Source organism: Megalobrama amblycephala, linkage group LG21 (assembly GCF_018812025.1).
Source record: "Megalobrama amblycephala isolate DHTTF-2021 linkage group LG21, ASM1881202v1, whole genome shotgun sequence".
NCBI lineage: Eukaryota > Metazoa > Chordata > Actinopteri > Cypriniformes > Xenocyprididae > Megalobrama > Megalobrama amblycephala.
This window is the reverse complement of record NC_063064.1, coordinates 27,379,008-27,404,214: the sequence shown is the minus strand read 5'-3', so window position 1 is coordinate 27,404,214 and position 25,207 is coordinate 27,379,008. Positions and strand designations below refer to the sequence as shown.

General features: G+C 36.3%; 1 protein-coding gene across 14 annotated transcripts in view; it reads left to right on the top strand.

The window, feature by feature from the left end:
- The window catches only part of cacna1da (calcium channel, voltage-dependent, L type, alpha 1D subunit, a), a 103,164-nt gene that overhangs the window by 13,266 nt on the left and 64,691 nt on the right, over positions 1-25,207 (top strand). For all 14 annotated transcript variants that reach the window (XM_048172247.1, XM_048172250.1, XM_048172249.1 and 11 more), the window contains exons 4-5: positions 16,152-16,291; positions 25,067-25,207. The exon at positions 25,067-25,207 is cut by the window's right edge and continues 26 nt beyond it. In XM_048172247.1, the coding sequence (XP_048028204.1) occupies positions 16,152-16,291; positions 25,067-25,207 (281 nt within the window). The remainder of the gene's footprint in view (positions 1-16,151; positions 16,292-25,066) is intronic.

The window sequence follows — 25,207 nt, the reverse complement described above, 5'->3', positions numbered from 1 at the left end:
ATACATTAAATTGATCAAAAGTGAGAGTAAAGACATTTATAATGTTCCAAAATATTTCCATTTCAAGTAATTGCTGTTCTTTTCAACTTTCTAATCGAGGAATCATGAAAAAAAAATGATCATGGTTTCCACAAAAATATTAAGCAGCACATCTGTTTCCAACTAACAATGTTAAGAAATGTTTCTTGAGCAGCATATTAGGATGATTTCTGAAGGATCATGTGACACTGAAGACTGGAGTAATGATGCTGAAATAAATAAATGCAGCATTGATGAGCATAAGAAACTTGTAAAAACATAAAAAAACCTTACTGACCACAATCTTTTGGCTGGTATGTACGCAAAGAATGAAATATAATGGAGCAGAGGTACAGTATGTGAAATGGGACAGACCTCATGTGTTTAAGTAGTAACCATCTGTTTAACGCCACACAGTTATAAATAATGTAAATGCTTTTCAGTGTAAATTACAGCAGCCATGCACCTTTTCATTTGCCATTCTGCCACTATAGAACAACAATAACATCTGTGCTGTGTTATGGGATGTTTCTTTGCCTCGTTTTATGCATGAGTTCCCTGCATATTAGGTGTCCCATTTCGAAGGGACTGCATTACCCAAGGTCTCAGCTTTCATTTGGCCTTTCTAGGTGGTAAAGGGTTGAGTATTGGACTATAGAAAGTGAAAACTCTCAAAGGAGTGTTTCGGGTTCAAAAAGTCAAGCGGATTCATTCAGATTGTAAGGGATGGTTTAAACCTTTTCTAACCCGTTCAATAGTACATGTAAACACTTGTGAAACAAGTGAAAACTGAACATGTGTGATGATGTAGAAATGGTGTAATGATGTATGCTGCACGAAACGAGCTGTTGTTGTTGTTGAATATGTAAGGGATAGTCCATGGCTAGCTGTGCATTAATTGATTTAATGCACAATGTGGTGGTGAAGAACCACCCGATGTGCCGCGGAGTGCATTAAAATGGTATGATTTTAATGCACAGCTAGCCATGGATTATCCTGCTTATACCATGGTCATTTGGCAGCATTGACAACTTAAAGCTCTTATTGATGTTTGCAGCACAATATTTGACCAGAAGGGTAAAATTGATGGTTATTTTTCTCAGTTACTGTTAAGACTGTCAATCTTAAAGTACAGGCTCACTGTATTCTGCACTCTTGCGAAAACTCCCCTTATAATAAAAAACACTTTGTTGGTTATAATGAAAGGATACTCATGCATGCATTTTCAGCTGTGTTAAGCTGCTTCTGATTTAACTTACTGACTAGCACCTCTGGTAGTCCATTGCGTTCACATGCTCAACAGATATGATTGTGATTGGCTACAATGCTCAACACTTGTAAAACAAACATGCTGTAAATAGAAACCTTTGACAGTTAACCTTAGAGAGCTCAAACAAACATGAACGAGAGCATTTGAAAACAGTGCCTATCAGTGTGTACTGAATATACCCATGTGCAGGGCTCCGTAATCGGCTGATATTAGAGATTCTTTTTTAATTATTCAATATATATCTGCAGATTTTGGATATTTAGTTGTGATGCTCAATGAAAACCAATGTTCCTATTTTAAACATGATTTTTGCTTGTTTTTATGAACTGAAAGATGATGAAAGACATATTGACGTATTGAACAATGAACATTATTTTAAAGGTGCCCTAGAATTAAAAATTTAATTTATCTTGGCATAGTTAAGTAACAAGAGTTCAGTACATGGAAATGACATACAGTGAGTCTCAAACACCATTGTTTCCTCCTTCTTATATAAATCTCATTTGTTTAAAAGACCTCAGAAGAACAGGCGAATCTCAACATAACACCGACTGTTACGTAACAGTCGGGATCATTAATATGTATGCCCCCAATATTTGCATATGCCAGCCCATGTTCAAGGCATTACACAAGGGCAGGCAGTATTAATGTCTGGATGTGCACAGCTGAATCATCAGATATCATGATATTTTTAGTGATATTTGTAAATTGCCTTTCTAAATGTTTTGTTAGCATGTTGCTAATGTACTGTTAAATGTGGTTAAAGTTACCATCGCTTCTTACTGTATTCACGGAGACAAGAACCGTTGTTATTTTCATTATTAAACACTTGCAGTCTGTATAATTCATAAACACAACTTCATTCTTCATAAATCTCTCCAACAGTGTGTAATGTTAGCTTTAGCCACGGAGCACTATCAAACTCATTCAGAATCAAATGTAAACATCCAAATAAACACTGTACTTGCGCGATTAGACATGTTGCATGACAAACACTTTGTAAATATCCATTTTGAGGGATATATTAGCTGTGTGAACTTTGTTTATGCTGGTTAAGGCACACGCAAGCTCGGGGGGAGGGGAGCACGAGATTTAAAGGGGCCGCGCAGCCTGAATCGGCACATATTTAATGATGCCCCAAAATAGGCAATAAAAAAAATGAAGAAAAAAAATCTATGGGGTATTTTGAGCTGAAACTTCAGACACATTCAGGGGACACCTTAGACTTGTATTACATCTTTTAAAAAGACGTTCTATGACACCTTTAAGACGCTTAATTTCATTATTGATTACTTAGCACTGCATCAAATCAAATTTATTATAATGCAAGCACCCTATATTACAAGCAATTTAAATGACAGTTCAAAAACCTGAAGATGACTTGCATTTATATTTTGCACTTTTTGAAAGATTACAACTTACATTATTGCATATTACAACTTTGTGTTGTCTATTCCGACCCACAAGATTTCTGCTTCAAATAGATCATGCGTCAGTTTGCCAAAAAAGGAACATCTTGAATCGAGTATTTGAGAAGCAGTCAACACATCCTGAAGCCCCAAGCTTTCTCTCTGCTAATGACGTACCTGTCTGAGTCAAACATTCCCTTGACAAGTATTCTCTACAATACTTGGCTTGCCTTTACCCTTCCTTACATATAATATGGTGCTCAGAAATGTGGTTTGCAGCATGTATAAGTAAGGAAAGTCATCATTTGGTACCTCTAAGGTGCACAAGGCGACACACAGCCTTTTTAGACACTCACATTTCTTCTTCAGACACATACATAGATGCGGGGTCTGGAATAAGGTTATTCCTGGCTGTTTCTTGCACTAGATTGAAGGCTCCAGGCAGCTCCTGCTGAACACTGCTGTGTACAAGCGTGCCCTTTTCATGGCCAATAATATTCATATTCTCCAACCTTTACCACACATACAAACACACGCATGTCATGTTGTGCATCACGGTGGAAACATTACATTCACTTCTGTTGTTGTTAAATTAAGCAAATTATTAGTACTACGCCATCACGTTACCCCTTCCAGGCACCCTTTGGCGTTTTTACATGTAAAATAACTAAATACAGTAGTACAGTGATTGTAATAGGCTTCTGACATGACATTTCCAGCTCTGACAGACAGCATTTTTTGTAATCATGTGTGCCCCATTTATGTCAAATTCATTTAAATAAATATTCCATTCTGAATAATTAATATGATTAACTTGTCTTACAGTTAAATTTCATGTATACGATTTTGTTTATATAATACTGATAGCGTGGAGCTTTTTGTCACACACAATTTGATTTTAATCACTTTCAGTGACATTTTTGCTCCAAACCCCCATTAGTTTATTTTTTTATTTCTTGCCTTGCATATTCAAAAAAGAAAGAAAAAAGAAAACATGGTCGTACTCTTGTACTTTTTTGATAGCCAATTTATCTTTTCCATGAGGTTGACCACAATATAGACTTTTCAGGTTTTAACATCACCATGGAGACAATTTATCCCTACAAAAAGGACAACAAACACAACACACTCTGGCATAAGTAAGCTTTACACCAGCTTTTTCACACAGTTGTCAGGTTTAACCTACATTAGAGTCACTGTGAGATAAGACAAGCTTAAAATAGAGCAAAATGATTTGAGATGGAATCAGCCCCAAGCGAAAACTGCAGCATAAAAAGTATGAGAGAAAACACTGATGTTAAAGGGGTACTTCACCATTGACAAAATGGGCTTTCATTAAAACTTGTCTGCCTATACAGTAGAAAGGTGGGGAAAAAATTGCTAATCAATGCTACCTGACTAGAGAAAATGGAGAAAAAAGTCTGTTGTTTTCTCTTTTGCCAAATAGGTAGCAAAACTTCAACACCCATAATGCACTGGGCATGTTGCCATCCAAGGCCACTCCCACCAGTCTGCTATGGATACCAGTCAAATACCACCTTGCTTTAGTAGGAAATACTCCTTAGCAAACTTTTAGTCATAATGGTGTCGACTTGTATTGTTCCCAGGTGCAAAAATTCAGAGAGTAAACGTTTAGCTGGTGTGAGTTACATTTGGTTTCCAGTGTGTTGTAGGCAGATGCTAAAGGCTGCAATGAATCGTAGATACAGAGAGAACTCCATGACTGAAAATCTGAAAAACCTCCTTGTGTGTCTAGTCAACATTTCAAACTGGATGACTACACAGTGTTTTAGGCCAAATGGAGGAGAAAAACTCGTTCTGTCAGTTCCACCCAACCCCCTGAAACACTGTTGCATACAGGTAAGAAAGCTGTTGCCATAGTCTTCCATTTTTGTCATAATACTGTTTAAAGAGTAGATAGTCCAATACAATTCAGTGATAAACCCTCCCTTACAATAACTGGGCAGGGATACAAAAATGCAGTATAATCTGTAGTTTTCACGAAAGCCTTGTAGCTGTCAGAAGCAGACTCGTAACATAGAAAACGAGTAAACGTTGTTCATTTGCATACACTATTGACATTGTAACAATACAAAATGGGTTGAAAATCAGTGAAGTTACACTGTAAGGGGCCGTTCACATAGAAGTCGTTTTTCCATTCCAATGCGCACCTTTCCATTGTTTTTCTATGTAAAACACATGCTAGTTGGACATGTATGACCACTGGGGACGCACATAAGCGCCGCGTTATTAAGACTCTGTGTCAAGTTAAAAGAATTTAAACTTTAACATGCAGCACCGCTCATTAATGTCCGTTCCATAACAATGGACCAATCAGATGATCTCGGAGGTGGGGCAAGCGTTGTGAGCTTTTGTTTACAGAAGCAAGTTGGAATGGCAACTGTTTTATTTGAAGGCTACATGGCAGAAGAGGTGATCATAGTGGCTGTGTCCAGGTAGCCAATGCGATTACTTTCTTTTTTTTCCATGTCAAAAACAGTAGCTGTCTGTTCTGCTGTTTGGATATTTCTGTTATTTCCGGTATTGCATCACATCTCCAAAACACGTCTCGAGACCCTCGTGTTCTGCACTGTGCTTTTTAAAAAAACATTCCTGAGCGTTTTTAGATGCAAAGACGCGTTGTGTATGAACAAGCCCTAAGGTCGTGTATCCACCAAAGTGTTTTTTCTGAGGCTAGCATATTTTTCCAGTTGTTTTCAGTTGGAGCGCCGCGTTGGAGCGTAACAAGGCGTTGAGCATATATTTCACGCTGAAGTGCTGAACGTTCTGCATTTTTTAGCAGTTGCCGAGAGTTGAAGAATGTTCAACTTTGGGTAAAGCGCAATAGAGTGCCCCAGGGATGACGCGTTTTTGTAGGCCAACCCGGAAGTTAGCGGCGCACGGGTTCCCTCGGTTGAAAGCCTATGCATTTTTCCCATAGACTTTTGGAAACTCGCAGAAAATAAGCTCTGTGTTTAACAAAGGGTTATGACACTTACACGTTTTGTCTATCAAGATAATCTTTACAAGTTAACACAACATTTATAGATTTTAAAGCCTAAATAAAGTCGTCAGATATAAAAGGCTAACAGTAGGCTATAAACGGACTACAGCACACCATGGTCGCGGATCAACATCACCACCACCAAGCTTCCTCAAACTTTATTTAGAAAACAACTTTATTTAAAAACATGCTCGCTGATTATGATCTGTGCTGTTATGAATATTTATCCACTTTTTCATGAGAAATGCTGTCCAAATGTCCCGTTTTTAATGATGACGTCTAAAGTCCCCGCCAAAGGAAGTAGTCCCTTTTAGCAATTTGTTAGCAACCGCCGATTTTAAGACACAGTAAAAGTTAAAAAAATCACAAGTGGGTTATAACTGGTGTGTTTTATGTCATAGATCAAAACGTGAAAGTATTTAGAGGCTTTGTTAACCACAGACCTTATTTCAGGCGATTTAGCAAAAACCCATTCAAAAAACCCATAGACTTGACGGCGTTGGAACCGAAAGTCCTAAAAAGCTAACTCGCTTCCGGGTTTTGCCTACAAAATTGCGTCATCCCTGAGGCACTCTATGCTCATCACTGTCACTTTGTACCTAGCCGTCCAATCACAGCGGAGGAGGGGCGGAACAAAAACTGCCATATTCTGCTTGTACAGTGTCAACAGATGACAACAAAAAGCATAATTATGAAACAAAATAATGTAAAACAAGAGCCAGAGCAAATTACATTTTATTGACATTTTTAAATAGAAATGGTACAGAAACAAACAAATTATCTGTGAAATGAGATACTGGTAACACTTCCAAGGTTATTCCCTATCATAGCAAGCAAAGCGTCTCAACTGAAAAAAAACCCCGCTGCACTGCCGAAGTGCTTTCAAGCGCTCGCAGCTAGGTGTTTTCAGCAGAGCGCCTAGCTTTTCAGCTTTCTAAAAATGCTTTGGTGGACACACGGCCTAAACCTAAACCTGTTTCGGAGGAGAAGCTGGTGATCTCTCAGGGGGAATCAGATGTGTGTTTGTGTGTTTGTGTCTGGCTGTGTCTCCGGACCCCAGCGGTGATGAAGGCTGAAGTGTATGTTTAATCACTTAGCTAACCACTTATTTTCACCAGATGCGCTGACTTCCCAGTGCTCTTTATCTTAGCGTGTGTGGGTTTGATGCTTTGGAAAGCCTCTGTCCATTTGTGTGTATATGCATATGTAATATTGATGGGAATATCTGATTTTGTGTGCCACACTGAGTATGCGTTTTGTATGCATTTCGATTAGTAGGATTCTGTGTAATGTGTGTGTGAGAGGAGAGAGAGAGTCATATGGAGTTTGATGTCTAGTTTGCTCTCAATGCATTTTCTAACATTTCAAATGTCTATTAGTTACAGTTACAGCCATTTCTGTTGAACGTGTTATTGCACATGTACCATTCAGTTGCTTTGGATAAAAGCGTCAATTAAATGAATAAATGTAAATGTAATGCTCTAATGTAGAGACAGCATGAAATTCCATTTACATTCATGTAGCATTCATAATCTTATATATTTTGATTTGATCATGAAAATTGGGCAACAGTATTACAATATTATTATATAATAGAAAATCCATTTCGGAGGTAGACAAGGTTGTTTTTAACAGCTGTTTTCTGAATTCTCACTTTTTTCAGAATTGGTCATATAGACTTGCAGTTGCGAGATATAATGTCAGAATTGCAAGATATAAACTCACAATGTCTTTTTTCCTCAAAATTGGACTTTTTAACTCACCATTTCAGAGTTTATATCTCACAATTCTGAGAAAAGAAGTCAGAATTTCAGGATATAAACTCGCAACTGCAAGAACAAATGTCAAATTTGTGAGTTTATATCACAACTGCAAGTTTATATCTCACTATTCTGACATTATAACTCGCCATTGTCAGAATTGCGAGATAAAAAGTCAAAATTATCTTTAACATTATTTTTTTATTCTGTGACGGAATTGTATTAATTACAGTTTTGATTGCTCGCATCTGAATTTTGATAATTTGTGAAGCAATGAAAGACTCACATTTTTCTGACTGTTTGTGACTAATACAGCTGACAAGTTTTTTTTTTTTCTAGCTATTCAATTTTCTACATTTCAGTTTTTACCTCAACTACCTCAAATTCATTGTTCAGTGGTTTTCACGTGTTCATGTGTACATGTAGATACTGGTGGTGCTCTCTGTGTGTATATTTGCGTCTCTTGCATCAGTACTGAGTTTTCCTCAGGTGATCTCGTGCTCAGGCATAAATAAGCGATCTTGCTCATGGGCATCGAGTCAAGTCAGATTTCAGAATCACACTTACTAACATGGAGAGGCACTCGCAGGGACACACACACATAATATAGGCAGATACACCCATAATATAAAAGATCATTTATTTTTGGTAGTGCCTGCAACTACAAACAGGCTTTATTTGTAAAGGTGGTTGTAAATAACTTGACTAGTAATCTATAAAAAAGGATTCTGGATTATTGTAAGGATTTCTGTCACATGTTGGAACAAAATAATTGTGTTAAATGTATCATAACATCTACAAATGACTAATTAGCAACTTTTTCATTACAAAGACATCGCACTAGTAGTTTACTTGATGTGTTCGATCTGTTGCTGTTCTGACTTCTGTGCTGATGTTTGGATGCAATACAACCTAACTGGGTCTTTACTAGAGATTTGTTGCAAGATGTTTGCTGCACGAATGAAACATCCAGTCATGTATTAGTTGCGAAGAATTTCTTAATGTTTGGTTAAAGGATTAGTCCACTTTCAAATAAAATTTACTCACCCCCATGTCATCCAAGATGTTCATGTCTTTCTCTCTTCAGTCGAAAAGAAATTAAGGTTTTTGATTAAAACATTCCAGGATTATTCTCCTTATAGTGGACTTCAATGGTCTCCAAACGATTGAAGGTCAAAATGACAGTTTCAGTGCAGCTTCAAAGGGCTTTAAACGATACCAGACTGGGAATAAGGGTCTTATGTAGAGAAACAATCTGTCATTTTCTAAAAAATACAAATGTATATGCTTTATAAACACAAATGATCGCCTTGCAAGTACTTTCGCTTTCCATATTCTTCAAAAAGCTTACTTTGATGTATGTCCTACACCTTGATGGCGATCATTTGTTTATAAAGTATATACAATTGTATTTTTTTAAGAAAATGACTGATCGTTTTGCTAGATAAGACCCTTATTCCTCGTCTGGTATCGTTTAAAGCCCTTTGAAGCTGCACTGAAACTGTAATTTTGACCTTCAACCGTCTGGAGGCCATTGAAGTCCACTATAAGGAGAATAATCCTGGAAGGTTTTCATCAAAAACCTTAATTTCTTTTTGACTGAAGAAAGAAAGACATGAACATCTTGGATGACATGGCGTGAGTAAATTATCAGGAAATTTTAGTTCAGAAGTGAATTAATCCTTTAACTGGTTTAATTATATTCAATGTAAACCCTAACGCTCAAAATAATTAATTGGTTTGAGTAGTTAAATTAACAAATTAAACAAATTAGTTCAGTATTTAGCATTTTCTTTTTCTTTCAAGTTGACAGAACTGATATATTTTAAGTAAACTGAACTGTTTCATTGTTTTGAGTTTTATGAACTTATTTCTTTTAATTTAGGCAAACTTAAGTTTAACTAAAACTGGGCTGGGATTTCTATTTCCCAGCATGCTTTGCCCATGGCACTTGAAAGGGAGAGTAAATGCTAAAATTAAGTGTTATATAATGTTTTTTTTGTGCAAGATTAATGTTAAGTGGGAGATTTAGTAGTGATTAATGTTTTGTTATGCTAATTTAGAAGAGTTTCTGTTAATGTGGGTTTTTGGAGAGTTACCATCATGGTGACAAGTGGAGCATGCTGCTTGGTTTGAGAGCAACTATGTTAAATGCTTTATATTGGTGCACTCATTCAGCAAGTGATATATCATGCTATTGTTAGCATGTTAGCAAATTAGCAAGTTAGCATTTTCTGAAGTAGCTTGTTATAGCTAGCTAAGTTTATACTAATAAAAAAATGTTTACATTGAGGTTACATGATCATTTTGAGTTAAATGTATGAATTAATGTACTAAAATATTTCAAGTTAAGAACAATTAAAATATATGAGTACAAAATAAAAATCTGACAGTTCTGACTTGAACTTTTGAATTTCTTAACTTAAAAATTTTGAGGCAAGTTTTGCCAACTTATTTGTAGGACTGTACGATTTATTGCGATTAAACTGCACGCGATTTGGCAAAGGCTTATTTTATGCGCAGCTTGTCAGAGCTGTACGGCTCTGTGATCAATGTGTAAATGCTTCTCCATCTGAAAGCCAGAGGGTGCTCTTGCGCAGAAAATCCAAATATGCCCTGCTGCAGAAGAAGATAACACATCATAACAGAAGATTGAAATGTTTTGATTGATTAAACATGACTAAAACACATGGCTGCCTTATTCTGTGTAAGAAGCCACATCGTCTCACATAAGGATGCTCAACTGTCGTTATGAAGTGAGTTTGGAGAAAAAACGTTATTAAATGTTGTCTTTTGTTGGACAAGATGTTAATAAATGCTTCTCATGTCTGGAGAAACGTTTGACGTGTTTCTTTTTCAAATGTACATTATAAGCAACTCAAACTCGCAGTGCTTTCAGATGGATTAGCATTTGGAGCCATACTTCACTGACAAGTTGCGCATAAAAAAACGATTTCATAATTGCACTAAGAATCGCGTTTAAGCGAAAATCATGTTTAAGTTCAATGTTATTTTTCGTATCCTTCGATAAATCATGCAGCCCTAGTTTATAGTGTATAGAGGGGATTAAAAAAGGACAGTTCACTCTGAAATTGTCATTTGTTCACCCTCAGTTATTGTGTTTGTTTGTGTAACACAAAAGCAGATATTTACACTACTGTTTAAAAGTTTGGGGGCTGTAATAGTAATGATGCTTTCCATTACAGAAATAAATTACATTTTAAAATATATTCAAATAGAAAGCAGTTGTTTTGAATTGTAATACTATTTCAAAATATTATTATGGTAACACTTTAGTTTAGGGTCCAATTCTCACTATTATCTAGTTGCTTATTAGCATGCATATTAATAGAATATTGACTGTTTATTAGTAGTAAGCACATATGCCTTATTCTGCATAACCATATTCTACATCCTTTTACTGCTTAACAACTACCTTATTATAAGCAGTAATTAGGAGTTTATTGAGGCAAAAGTCATAGTTAATAGTTAGTTAATAGTGAGAATTGGACCCTAATCTAAAATGTTATCTAACCATTATTGTTTTTACTGTATTTTTTGATCAAATAAGTACATCCTTAGTGAGCATAAGAGACTTCTTTTAAAAACATGACAAAATCTTTCCAGCATTTCTTGTCCATGCAATGAAAATGAATGACCATTGCTGTCCTTGGTTCCACTTTCATTGTATGGAAAAGAGCTGCTTAGTTCTGTTTTAATGAATGAAAGAAATAATGCTCTAGCTCAAATGTCTCTGCTATAGTTCCCGTCTGTTCAATCAGGTACCACATTTTCAGGTGAAATTGCTTTGCTCCAGAGGTCATCGTGTGATAAATGAAATCTGAATGGAATCTGAAATGGAGACTTGAATTGCAGTATGATGCTTTTGAGGGGCATCTTCGGTCTCATTAGTATTCAGTCGTTTATTACATCTGCTTGTGTTTTCCTGCTACCGCCCCCACACACTGCCCCTCAGTGGTCAGGAGTGGAACAGCGCTCCGATTCTGAGCAGGAAAGGATGCGTTTGGTTGCTGGGTTACTGAGCGAGAGGACGAGGTTCAGGATTGCATGGCTATAAGAGAGAGGAGGTGGAATACATGCTGCATTCAGTTGGCTGTCTTTATGCATTCAAAGTTTATCACTGCAAGGTCATTTGAAATACCGTCATATTTCTATAACGCAGTTGTGATCAGGATCTTTTCTATTTATGTTTCTTTGGCTGGCTGTCTTTTTTCCTGAAGAAAAGTACTTCCTGTGCCGGGACACGGTTGTTTGTCACTCTTGTTCCAAAAGCCAACACACACACACACCCACACACCGTATAGTAGGAGGTAGAGGGGAAACTCTATGAAGTGGTCTGCGCTCCCTCCAGCTTTCCTGGTGTACACTGACTGATCTCTACAGTCAAGAGAGAGAGAAAGAAAGATGGAATTGGAGGATGTAGAGAGATGTCTTAATGCATTTTTCTTGTCACTCAGAAAAGCCAAGCTTCAGCCATGTCACAATGATGCTTCTGCTACTTTGAATTCTTTAAATCACTAGTCAAATGACATCAAACCCCAGTGAAAATGTAAATGTATACAATAAAACTTGTGCTGAAAATTCATTAAATGTTTTTTAAATGACTGATATAATGACAGTCGATTTATTGATATTTTGTTGCTAGATGGGTTCATGTTCTGGTATATGGCCGTATATTCTGTTACTTTGAACAGAGGACATCGTGATGTTTCCGGGATGATAAACGACATGATGTCACACTGACTCATGTCACGCCAGCTATTCGCCACATGCACAAATGTGCCTGCTCGTGTGTGTGCGTGTGTGTGTGTTTACATGCTTCATTTCAAACCAATGAATATGATAAATGACATGCTGTGTTTACCAATTATAGAATAAATCAAAACAATAAGTTGAACCAAATCGGAAACAAATTAGCCGTTTCCTCAGATCAGCATTTAGAATTTGTTTATGGCAATGTCACTCTCCTCACATTTTTCTGTGAATCCGTTTATTATTAATAATTCCATAAAGAAATTTTTGGATTTGATTGGTTCATCCCAAAGGTTTCCTCATACACTGATTCAGTTTTGTGTTTCCACTATTGTATTGATTTTAACTGTAACATATAGAGTACATTTGCATTATGGTTGTGGGCTGCTCTCAGATTAATCAATGTAACTGTAGCTTTGAGTTTAAAGGGTTAGTTCACCCAAAAATGAAATTTCTGTCATTAATTACTTACCCTCATGTCGTTCCACACCCGCAAGATCTTCAGAACACAAATTAAGATATTTTTGATGAAATCAGAGAGGTTTTTTTATTATCCCCCATAGAAAACAACATAGTTACTGTCATTCAAGGTCCAGAAAGGTAGTAAAGACATAGTTAAAATAGTCCAGCGCTTCCAGGTTCTACGTCAGAACGCCAGCTCATTATTGTCCGGCTCCTGCGTCAGCATCACGCATACGTCGTACTACTCACATGTACAGCATCGGCCAATACTGAGAAATTGTTGAATAAAGTCATTATTTTTATTTGTTTTTTGCACATTCTCATTGCTTCATAACATTAAGGTTGAACCACTGTAGACATGTGGACCATTTGTCTTTACAACCAATGTCTTTACTACTTTTCTGGATCTTGAATGTGGTATTATGTTGCTTTCTCGCATTGCATCAGAAATACCTTAATTTGTGTTCCGAAGATCTTGCGGGTTTGGAACGAGCTGAGGTGAGAAATTACAGAAATTTCATTTTTGGGTAAACTAACCCTTTAAAGGAATAGTTCCCCCTAAAATGTTTAATTTATTCTTTCTCTCTTTTGTGAAACGCAAAAAAAGCTTTTTTTTTTTTTTTTTAATGTTCATGCTGCTCTTTTCCATGCAATATAGAGTATAAGTCCATATGACCACTTTTATGGTGCGCTTGTGTCTTCCTTCGAGCTTGACATTCCCTGGCAACCATCTAATTTCATTTTATGGAAAAGAGCAGCATGAACATTCTTCAAAACCTCCCCTTTTGTGTTCCACGGAAAAAGAAAGTCATACAAGTTTGCAATGAGGGTGAGTTAATTCTTGTGTTAAGTGTATAGGACACTTGAGTCAAAAAAATACCTCTTGGTTTTCCTTTATATTCATAATGACTGTTTTTGAAAGGATTGAGCTTAAACAATGTATGGCTGAAGATAGATTTGATATTTTATTTTGCTCTTATCAAATATCCAGACAAATATGTATCACAGCACTAACCAAAACAATTAAAACAGACTTCATTAACATAAAAGGGATGTTGAGCTTTTGATGTTGAAGGTGAAATTTGCATGTGTGGAACAGTAGGGCATGTGTTTGTGAAATGTTTTTGTTTTAGTAAACTAGCTAATGGTTTGTGTGTGTGTGTGCGTGTGTGTGTGTGTGTGAGAGAGAGAGAGAGAGTATGTACAGTTAGTCTTTAGAGCATAAATAAGCAGATATGAGTCAGAGATATTTATGGATTGCCCCACAGGCCTCTGTTTTCCTCTCTCTCTTTCTCTCTATACTCATACTCTCTGCTGATGGATGAATAAAAGTAGAGGGGTAATGGATTGGGAATGCTGTATTACTTTGTCCTCAACCGCATATCGCTTAATGAAGCTCTCTAGCTCTCATTTGTTTATTTGTTATGTAAATTTGTGTTGTTTATTTGCATGATATGACAAGTTAAAGACTGCTTTGTTAGCAAAGCCCATCATTTAAAGCGGCCATATTTTAAATAGGATTTTTAAACAGGATTTCCTTGCTCTTTCTGTGAATCTCACGAAAAGATTTCCAGGCCATATTTTGCAAAAATATTTTGCATAATGAAAATAAAGTGTGTTTAAGCACCATTGTGACATTTTTCAAAAAAAAAACCACCCAAATGCATATCCCCCCAAATGTTTATTAGTGCGATGCAATTAAAACGTCTTACATAAATGTTATTTATTTAGGTAATGGTGTGTTTTAATGTCTTTCCATGGTTGAAACACTGATTGAGCGTTTATATGAGACATGAAATGTTGATTCATGTTTATTTTGTGCTATAACTAGTAGTAAAGAGAAAGAAATGATCACGTTTGCGCTCCGTGCTACTGTTTGAACTTAGATGCCTATACAGCAAAGAGCATTAAAATTGATTTTATTGTTTTAATTTCCTGATCCTTTCCAGAATTTGAAAGATGATACTTTGTTTCTTATCGAAAGTAACAAAACGACACATTTTGCCTTAAATCTGGTCTTTTAAACTATTATCTGTTATGTGACAGGTTTGGTTGATCTTTCTTTTTTTTTTTAGATTCAGAGAAAATTAAGATGTCAAAAATATTTAACCTTATTGCAATAAAACTAATATCAAATAATAAAAAAAGAAAGAAAAAAAAAAAGAATGTCAACTGACAAAGTCATTTTTCTAAGTTCCGGTATTACTGTTGTCGCTATTTTATTTTATTTTATTTTATTTTATTTTATTTTATTTTATTTTAAAATCAGAATAAATTAAAGGCAGTACAACAGATAGTACCATGATGTATAATTAATTAAAATATTTTCATTGTTTATCCTCATTTGATTCTTTTTTAAGTGGATAAATGTGTGCTATACAATGCATATATACTGTATGTGTACTTCAAAGTTGATGCATTAGATTTTTGGCAAGTGCATTTGTTTGTTTCTGTCATGTGTTTTTCTGTGTCATCTGTTTCAGATTGCCTCTTTGACATCCTGTAAATAGCTCATATTCAGTGCGGTGACTTCTCTCCGCTGCTGTCACTCATACAACTCACTCTGCCTCTGTCTGTAGTAGCAGGATCAGTGAGCCCGGGTTACTCTTTTCCCGCAGTAACAAAAGGCTCTTTTTCTGTTGCACAGGGCTAAGTGCTTCATTCAGTCGTCTGTAAAATGTTGGCAAAACGAGGCCCACAGCGTATAAAAGCTTCCCAAATGTCCTTACACTTAAACGCACACGCACGCACATCAACTAACCTCTTTCATTGTGCAACCTTTGCACAGCTGTCACACACACATAAAGGAGAAAGCTTGAGTCTCTGTGTGTTTGTATAAAGAGATGGTATTTGACAAGTTAAATGGCTGTGTCTAACACCATCAATGCACAGAAAACAACCCACTAGCCACTGCCATGACCGAGCGGCATGCTTTAACGCTTTAAAAACAATTCGCTTTCAGTTTTAGTAATGCAGCTCTGGTGTTTAGGAGTTACTAAAAGGCAAATCACTTATGTTCCCTCATAGCACATATTCAAGGACCATTTTAGATGCCATGGATCTGTTTCTGCCTTGTACAGTTTCTCCAAGACACTGACTTAAAGAGTTTTTCGCATTGAAAAAGTTCAAATATTTGAAAAATGTTTTTCCATCATCATTCTGTCACAAACACTTCATTTTCACATACTTCAAATCATAAACCAGTTTCATTTTAATTCCCATGTTTTCAGTCTCAAATTGAATGTTTTCAGACCTAGACTGACGAAGCTGACCGCACAAAGTCATTCAGCTCTCTTGTGGTTATTATGTGTGATCAAACAAATCCCAAAATGTTCATGCATGTGTTTGATGGAGGGTAGAGTAATCTTGGCAGTGAGCGGCAATGTTTCTTTGAATTTGTACGCAGTTATTCATATTATAGATTAATTTCTCTCTCCCTCTTTTGTCTCCCACAGGAAACAGTCGAATATGCCTTCCTTATCATTTTCACGATCGAAACCTTCCTGAAGATCATAGCGTACGGCTTGGTGATGCATCAGAACGCATATGTCCGAAACGGATGGAACATGCTGGATTTCGTCATTGTCGTTATAGGGTACATTTTATCTGCTTATATTCCAAAGCTTAGCTACTGTTTTACTGTTTTAACGGTTGCACTTTATTTTACAGTACATCCACTTACGTGTACTTACAGTGTACATACCTAAGAAAGTACTTGGTAATATAAAGTAACTACATGGGTTAAGGTTAGGTTAGGGGTAGGTTCAGGGTTTAAGGTGTGGTAAAAACTCAAAACTCACACTCCAATCCTAACCACCCTACTCCGAGTCGGTCTCGAACCCCTGCTGGCATGCGAGGTGAGTGCGCTAACAATGACGCTAAACATCTCATTCTCTAGCGGTCGTCAGTGTGCAGTGGTTTACCTGCTCAACTCTCATTATCTGGTCACTGTTACACACGCAATCCGAGTGGAAAAATATGGAAAAAAAGGTATCGCGATACCCTGCTTTTAAAAACGGTCCGGTTCTTCATTTTATTAATACCGGTATTTTGAGTGCCAGCAGTATTTCCTAATGTCTGACAGCAGGGGGCAGTGTGCGTGCAGCGCGCTGCTTCTAAGGCACATTGTGCGCGTGTTTATTCCTCTCAACTGCGCAACGGCTTTTATGGTGACGAAACGAGAGGTGTGGCTGCAAATACAGGTGCTCTTGCAGACCGTCCACAAATTGTTGAGAAAGCAGATGCACGAAGCGAAATATGGCATTATTTTGCTTACATTGCCGACAGCCAGGGCAAGCCCACGGACACCACAAAGCCCGTCTGCAAAAGATGTTACAAAATAACGCAAGCGAAGGGAGTCAAAAGCATCTTGCCGTCAAACATCCCGATTTGTACAAAGAATTTAAAGAGTGACAGGTTAGTGAATGTGATACCAGCATTATGTTTATGTATGGAGTCAAATTAATGCCTTAAAGTTTTGCACAATAATAAGGTTTTGCAAAAAAAAAAAAAAAAAAAGAATTGAGCAATAAAAAAATGTTTTGCAAACAAAAATAAAGAATTGCAAAGGAAAAATAAAGTATTGAGCAGAAAAAAAATAAGTTTTGCAAACAAAAATAATAAATTGCAAAATAAAATAACGTAGTGCAAAAATAAAAATATAATCAATTACAAAAATCAATGACAGCTGTAATCCTATTTTATCTTTGCCACATATTTGCCACACTAAATCATTTGCAACGCTCATTTTATTCTGCGTTTCAGTCAAGCGTGCGCTCACGATACCGGTTTTCCTTTGCGCTGCACTTTTCTGTGCGGTTCTCTTTATGGCACTGGTTTGACGTGGGGGTGGAGTAAAGAAACGGGGGCACGCCCCCGCGAAACGTCATCGGCAGGAGACGCAGATCGGAACAGAACAGATCAAGCATAGAGCGCATTTGTTATAATCTGAAAACCTAAAATCTGCTGTGTGACAAGGTGTACAGCTAACAAGCTAAAAAACCCAGAAATAAGTTTCTATAAGCTGTCGACCCCAAAAAACGAATGTTTAAGGACACAAAAGTGGATACAGGCAGTGAGACAGAGCGCAACAGGTCATATTACTATAAGAAATGCATTGGAGGGGGTCGTAATCGGCGACAACATATGCTAAACAAACCAACAAAAACAAACCATTCATTATTTTTAACCATGTCAAAGAATTATTTCACCTGTCGCTGATTACGTTCCCCTCCAATGCATTTCGCGGGGGCGTGTCCCCGTTTCTTGACTCCACCCCCACGTCAAACCAGTGCCATAAAGAGATCCGCACAGAAAAGTGCAGCGCAAAGGAAAACCAGTATGGTGAGCGCACGCTTGACTGAAACGCAGAATAAAATGAGCGTTGCAAATGATTTAGTAGGTTTGAGCATGAAAAATATGTGGCAAAGATAAAATAGGATTACACTGATTTTTGTAATTGATTATATTTTTATTTTTGCACTTTATTTTATTTTGCAATTTATTATTTTTGTTTGCAAAACTTATTTTTTTCCACTCAATACTTTATTTTTCCTTTGCAATTCTTTATTTTTGTTTGCAAAACATTTTTTTATTGCTCAATTCTTTTTTGTGTTTTGCAAAACTTTATTTTTGTGCAAAACTTTAAGGCATTAATTTGACTCCATATTTATGCTCTCAAACATTAAATTAGTGTTTTTTATTTATTTTACTCATGCAAGCAGATCTCCGCAAAGAGGTGTATTGTTGAGTCTTGAGTTTAATAAGTAACATCTGGTTGCAAAAATAAAATTAATTTAAAAATACATAAATATGTTAAGGGTATATACAGTTATTTTAAACCAATTTATGCTTTAATAACATTGCTCTAAATATTTACAGTAATATAATTTTTTACAATAGTCTTACTGTCAAAAACACCTAAATGTATAAAAAAAGCATAACAGCAAATAATTCACAATTTTATTGAGAATGAAAATAATAAACATTAAAAATTATTTTAAATCTAACTCTAACTTCATGGCAATGAAGCTCAAATCCAGAATTATCAGCCTGCACGCTGGTGAAGAAAGAAGTTCTGACATATGTGTTATTTATTTACTTTTTCTGCTGTTTTAGGTTTTTGCCATAGTATCGTTTAAGTATCAGTATTGTGATATTTAAGTTGGGCATCGTATCGAAGTCAAAATTTTGGTATCGTGACAACACTGATAAAAAAAAAAGTGTTTGTTGTTAGTCGCCAACAGCACAGCAGCTCCAGACAATCAATGACACTCAAACCTGATGTTTGTTGTTGGGGTCGGCCCAACTAACTTCCAAACATTGTTGAAATTCCACCTTTAATACCTAGTTATTACTAGGTATTACTATTTATTATTTTAATAATCTCATCTCCATTACAGAATTACAGAAAAAATTTATTCAGCAAGGACGCATTAAATTGATCAAAGACATTTTATAATGTTATAACAGATTTCTGTTTTAAAGGTGCCCTCGAATTAAAAATTGAATTTATCTTGGCATAGTCAAATAACAAGAGTTCAGTACATGGAAATGACATACAGTGAGTCTCAAACTCCATTGTTTCCTCCTTCCTATATAAATCTCATTTGTTTAAAAGACCTCCAAAGAACAGGCGAATCTCAACATAACACAGACTGTTACGTAACAGTCGGGATCATTAATATGTACGACCCCAATATTTGCATATGCCAGCCCATGTTCCCAACATTATGAAAGGCATTAGACAAGGGCAGCCAGTTAATGTCTGAATCATCAGACTAGGTAAGCAAGCAAGAACAATAGCAAAAAATGGCAGATGGAGCAATAATAACTGACATGATCCATGATATCATGATATTTTTAGTGATATTTGTAAATTGTCTTTCTAAATGTTTCGTTAGCATGTTGCTAATGTACTGTTAAATGTGGTTAAAGTTACCATCGTTTCTTACTGTATTCACGGAGACAAGAGAGCCGTCGCTATTTTCATTTTTAAACACTTGCAGTCTGTATAATGCATAAACACAACTTCATTCTTTATAAATCTCTCCAACAGTGTAGCATTAGCCGTTAGCCACGGAGCACAGCCTCAAATCCATTCAGAATCAATGTTAACAATATAACAGTATACAATACTCACATAATCCGACGCATGCATGCCGCATGCATGACGAACACTTTGTAAAGATCCATTTGAGGGTTATATTAGCTGTGTAAACTTTGTTTATGCACTGTTCAAGGCAAGCGCAAGCTCCGTGGGCGTGGAGCACGAGAATTAAAGGGCCAGTAGCCCTGAATCGGCTCATTTATAATGATGCCCCAAAATAGGCAGTTAAAAAAATGAATTAAAAAAAATCTATGGGGTATTTTGAGCTGAAACTTCACAGACACATTCAGGGGACACCTTAGACTTATATTACATCTTTTTTTAAAAAAGTTCTAGGGCACCTTTAAATAAATGCTGTTTATTTGAACTATCTATTCATCAAAAAAATCCTGGAAAAAATCACTGTTTCCACCAAAAATATGGATCATTATAAGAAATGTTTCTTGATCAGCATATCAGAATGATTTCTAAAGGATCATGTGACACTGAACACTGGAGTAATGATGCTGAAAATTCAGTTTGCCATCATAGGAATAAATGACAATTTAAAATATATTACAATAGAAAACAGTTAATATTTCACTGTTTTTTTCTGTATATTTGATTAAATCAATGCAGCTGTAATGAGCATTTCAAAAACATTAAAATAACTTTTAAACAGTAGTGTATATACAGCATAGAAGAAGAAAAGCATTTAGAAGAGTGAGGTAAAGATAAAAATAAGACCAAATATGCCAATGTCTTTCTCGTTTTCTTTTTCATTCTGTTTTGGTCTTTCTTCCATCATCCTCTGCAATGTCACTTTCACTAATTTTCCTCCTTTGAGGCCCTTCACCTTCTCCTCAACTCCCAAAACACACACACACACACTCCTAATGCAGCTCTATGGCCCAGAAAAGACCTGTAAAGTAAACCAGCGACGTCAGCTGCTGTCTTTCTTTATACTCTGTCATTATACCAGCATCTATGGAGCATTTATGGAGTTCAGCGTGGACTGTATTACTCGCTCTTTATTTTCAGATGAAGACTTTTCCTGGAGACTAGCACTTCCTGTGCCAGTCTTAGTTGCGTTTTATCAACCATTCCTTTTTTTTTTGGATGATGCACATGAGGAAGAACCCTTAAGAGTCCACTTCTTCCGGCTGTTTTTTATTTAAATGTTTTAATTTCATGTCGCTTTCTACTGTATCAGCCTAAAAAAAGATGCAGAAGCCCAAAGATAAAATCATGAGGAAAAAATCCTCTCCTCTTTTGTCCGTGCCTCAGGCCGGTTTCATACCGCATGCATAAGCAGTGTAAGCAAAAGCTGTGTAACTGCACCATCAGGCTCACGTTGTGCTTTCACACTGACAACTGCCCCTCTCTATACAGAAAATAAAGTGTTTCTGGGTTACTACACTGAGCATTTGCTTTAATAATGTCTATAAATTATACAATGATTATTGTGAGTGTTCCATTTCAGAATTATTACAAACGTGATATTCATGAAATCTAATTTGCATAAAGAGTGAGACCACATTTACATCCAAATGGTAATAAAAGGAATATTTCAGGGTTCATTACAAGTTACAAGCTTGATTGACGACATCTGTGGCTTAACGTTGATTACTACAAAACGGTCATACTTCCCTCCTTTAAAATCGAGCTGATTTAAAAACGTGATAAGCAAAATGCAAATGTCCCTTTATATGCAAATGAGCTGCTGCTCCCGGCACGATTTCCAGAAGAGGGCGCAGCTTTAACAGCTTGCGTTTCAGTTGCTCAACAACAACAAAGCTGGAGAATCTCACGCAGCCAAAATGAGGATTGTCAGTAACAGTGTTCAGCCTTATATTGTTCGAACCGGAGTCGACACTGATGGAGAGACTCAGGAAGAAGTTACAACTTTTAGAATGCATCTGGACGTTTCTGAATGGTTAGTGGATAAATTTATGTAGTTGCTGTGGAGTTGATTCAACTCATCCACTAGCATGTGCCGTCATGTTAATCTTTTGTGCAAATCTAGCGTTTATTTGACCCTCGTTTGTGAAGCAGTCCAGTGTAAAATGACAGCATGACAACAACACTCTACTACAACAACTCTTCCTCTTCTCTAAAGCAGCCCAACATGGCCCCTTTGTTGTAGGGTTTATGTAAATTTTAGGGTTAGTGATGTCACTATCCCGTGAAGAAGCTCATTGTAGTCCCTACCAGCCGTTTGTTGTAGTCCTTAAAAAGCGATTTTCTGTAAAAGAAAATATCTCCCTTTGCATTGAACTTTGAGGGTTATAACTTTGCAATGTTGTTTATGCTCAAACAGCAACATTACACACTAACTAAAGTTAGTTATAATCAACAACTCCTTTCAATCATCTGTATTCAGTCAGTCATTTTATTGAATTTAAAGTGTTTGTGTGTCTGTAAATGAAAACGTAAAAGCACACGGCTTATGTGTGCGATTTATAAAACTGTCTTGTTCACTTCTCTGTAGATCATCTCAAACTGTGTACACTCTCCTCTTCTTCCTCATCAGCATCTCTATCTGACTCTCCCTCACTCATACACGCACAGTCCACTGGGTAGCTAGGTCACATTTCGATCAGTTCGCCTCATGCAGAAAGAGCTGTCTCCCTCTCTCTCTTCACCTACCCGTCTCTCTGTTCACGAGGCTGTCGCTCTTGATCTTTGGCTCCTGAGCAGCAGCCACGATTAGCCAAGAATACTTACAGATAGACTGTCACTCTTTAAAGTCACCATGAAATCAAAACTGACAATTTTTATGGAATATTGTAGTATTTATTATAAAAGATTTGTTTTGTGCATTATTTTTTAAATTCATGTGCCCTCATGATCTTTAATTAAAATAACTTCCCCTCCGTCTTATAGTGACTTCTCCTCTCTGATGATGTGTTTAATGGCGTGAGGGCGGGGCAACCTGTCAGTCACATGAGATCCACCAATAGCAAACCACAACCATACAATCAATTCCCCAGACAAAATCAAGACCTGTCCTTCATTTTTTCTTGTTCAAGAAGACGTTTCACTCAGATATACGTCACAATAGGGAAGAAAAGACTATTACTACTTCTGTTTCATGCTGACTTTAAAGGATGAATCGCTGGCGTTAATAAAGCTTTATGATGTAATAAATACATGACTATTCAGATGTGCATCATGGCCATTTCAGGTGATCACATGCTGCTTTTTTCGTGTGTACAGCAGATGATGCCGTCTGATGTTGTTCAGATTGAATGTCCTGCTGTTTATGTTTTGGCACATTCATGAAAGGTCATGCTGTTATGTGATGCTGAAAGTGGTTTATTTTATAATCCAAACATGTCTTGATATTTCAGCTATTATCTTGCTACTTTAGATCAATATTACACGCATTTTTTTCAAAGCAATTTTTAGATTATTTTCAAAGAATGTAATTCTCTCATGTATTAGTTTATTATATCTAGATTTTTTATATAGAAATTTGATTTGATTTTAATAGATCACAAGGCATTTTCTACAATAAGTTCTAAATTAAATATGGGGAAATAAAAAGATTATATATCAATAATGGCAAGATTTTTTTTTGTTTTCTATACAGAAAAAAATATCAATACTGAACTGCACTGATTTTGTTTGACTAAAATTATTCAAAACATTTTTGTTAATTGTTATAAAGCTGAAATAAAATAAAAGATAAAAGGTAAAAAATGTAAACTTAAACAACTTTAATGACAATTTTTTCAGTTGAAAGTCTAAGATTAATAAAATTAAAACTAAAATAAAATAGATTAATGCTAAAAGAAATATTTAAAATACCCAAAACTAATAAAAAGGTCAAAAGCACAGTACAAAATTGCTCAGACTTAAAATGAAAACTGTAAATATCAAAATATTAAAGGTGCCCTAGAATCAAAAATTGAATTTACCTTGGCATAGTTGAATAAGAAGAGTTCAGTACATGGAAATGACATACACTGAGTTTCAAACTCCATTGCGTCCTCCTTCTTATGTAAATCTCATTTGTTTAAAAGACCTCCGGAAAACAGGCGAATCTCAACATAACACCGACTGTTACGTAACAGTCGGGATCATTATTATGTACGCCCCCAATATTTGCATATGCCAGCTCATGTTCAAGGCATTAGACAAGGGCAGACAGTATTAACATCTGGATCTGTGCACAGCTGAATCATCAGACTAGGTAAGCAAGCAAGGACAATAGTGAAAAATGGCAGATGGAGCGATAATAACTGACATGATCCATGATAACATGATATTTTTAGTGATATTTGTAAATTTTCTTTTTAAATGTTTCGTTAGCATGTTGCTAATGTACTGTTAAATGTGGTTAAAGTTACCATAGTTTCTTACTGTATTCACGGAGACAAGAGCCGTCGCTATTTTCATTTTTAAACACTTGCAGTTTGTATAATGCATAAACACATCTTCATTCTTTATAAATCTCTCCAACAGTGTGTAATGTTAGCTTTAGCCACGGAGCACTATCAAACTCATTCAGAATCAAATGTAAACATCCGAATAAATACTATACTCACATGATCCGAAGCATGCATGCAGCATGCATGACGAACACTTTGTAAAGATCCATTTTGAGGGTTATATTAGCGGTGTGAACTTTGTTTATGCAATGTATATAGAGTCGAGAGCTCAGGAGGGCAGGGAGCAAGAGATTTAAAGGGGCCGCAGCCTGAATCGGTGCATAGTTAATGATGCCCCAAAATAGGCAGTTAAAAAAATGAATTAACAAAAAATCTATGGGGTATTTTGAGCTGAAACTTCACAGACACATTCAGGGGACACCTTAGACTTATATTACATCTTGTGAAAGAACGTTCTAGGGCACCTTTAATAAATACTATAGTAGTATATAAATAGTCCTAAAGGAACAATAGTGTGGTTCACTGGTGCTTTCACATGACTCTCATGAACAGGTTCTTCTAAAGAATCTTTAAATGAAGGAGTTCTTGCTTTGAATCAGTCTAAATCCATCAAAGCGCTTATTGAACTGCAAGTTCTTTTCGTCTCAGAATGTAGTAGGTTTGGTGCACATGAGGTTTTTAAGACATACAAAATCAATAACCATTAATTTATGCTTAATGAAACTTGCTGGTTGTTCATGTGACAATGTGTTGGTAAAGATAATTTTTTTTTGTTTTTAAATAAATGATTTTGAGATATTGATGAGTTATTTTTCTGACTATCACTGACCATCATTGTTCTTCAGAGTGTTCACCAGCCATTCATATTTTATTTTTTTTTTTAAAGATTGTTTAGTGTTGTCCTGGAAGTTTTGACCAAAGATGGAGAGAAGGAAGCTGTCGGAGCCGAACTGCCCGTGCATGGCCACGGAGGGAAACCAGGAGGTTTCGACGTCAAAGCCCTCAGAGCCTTTCGAGTGCTGCGACC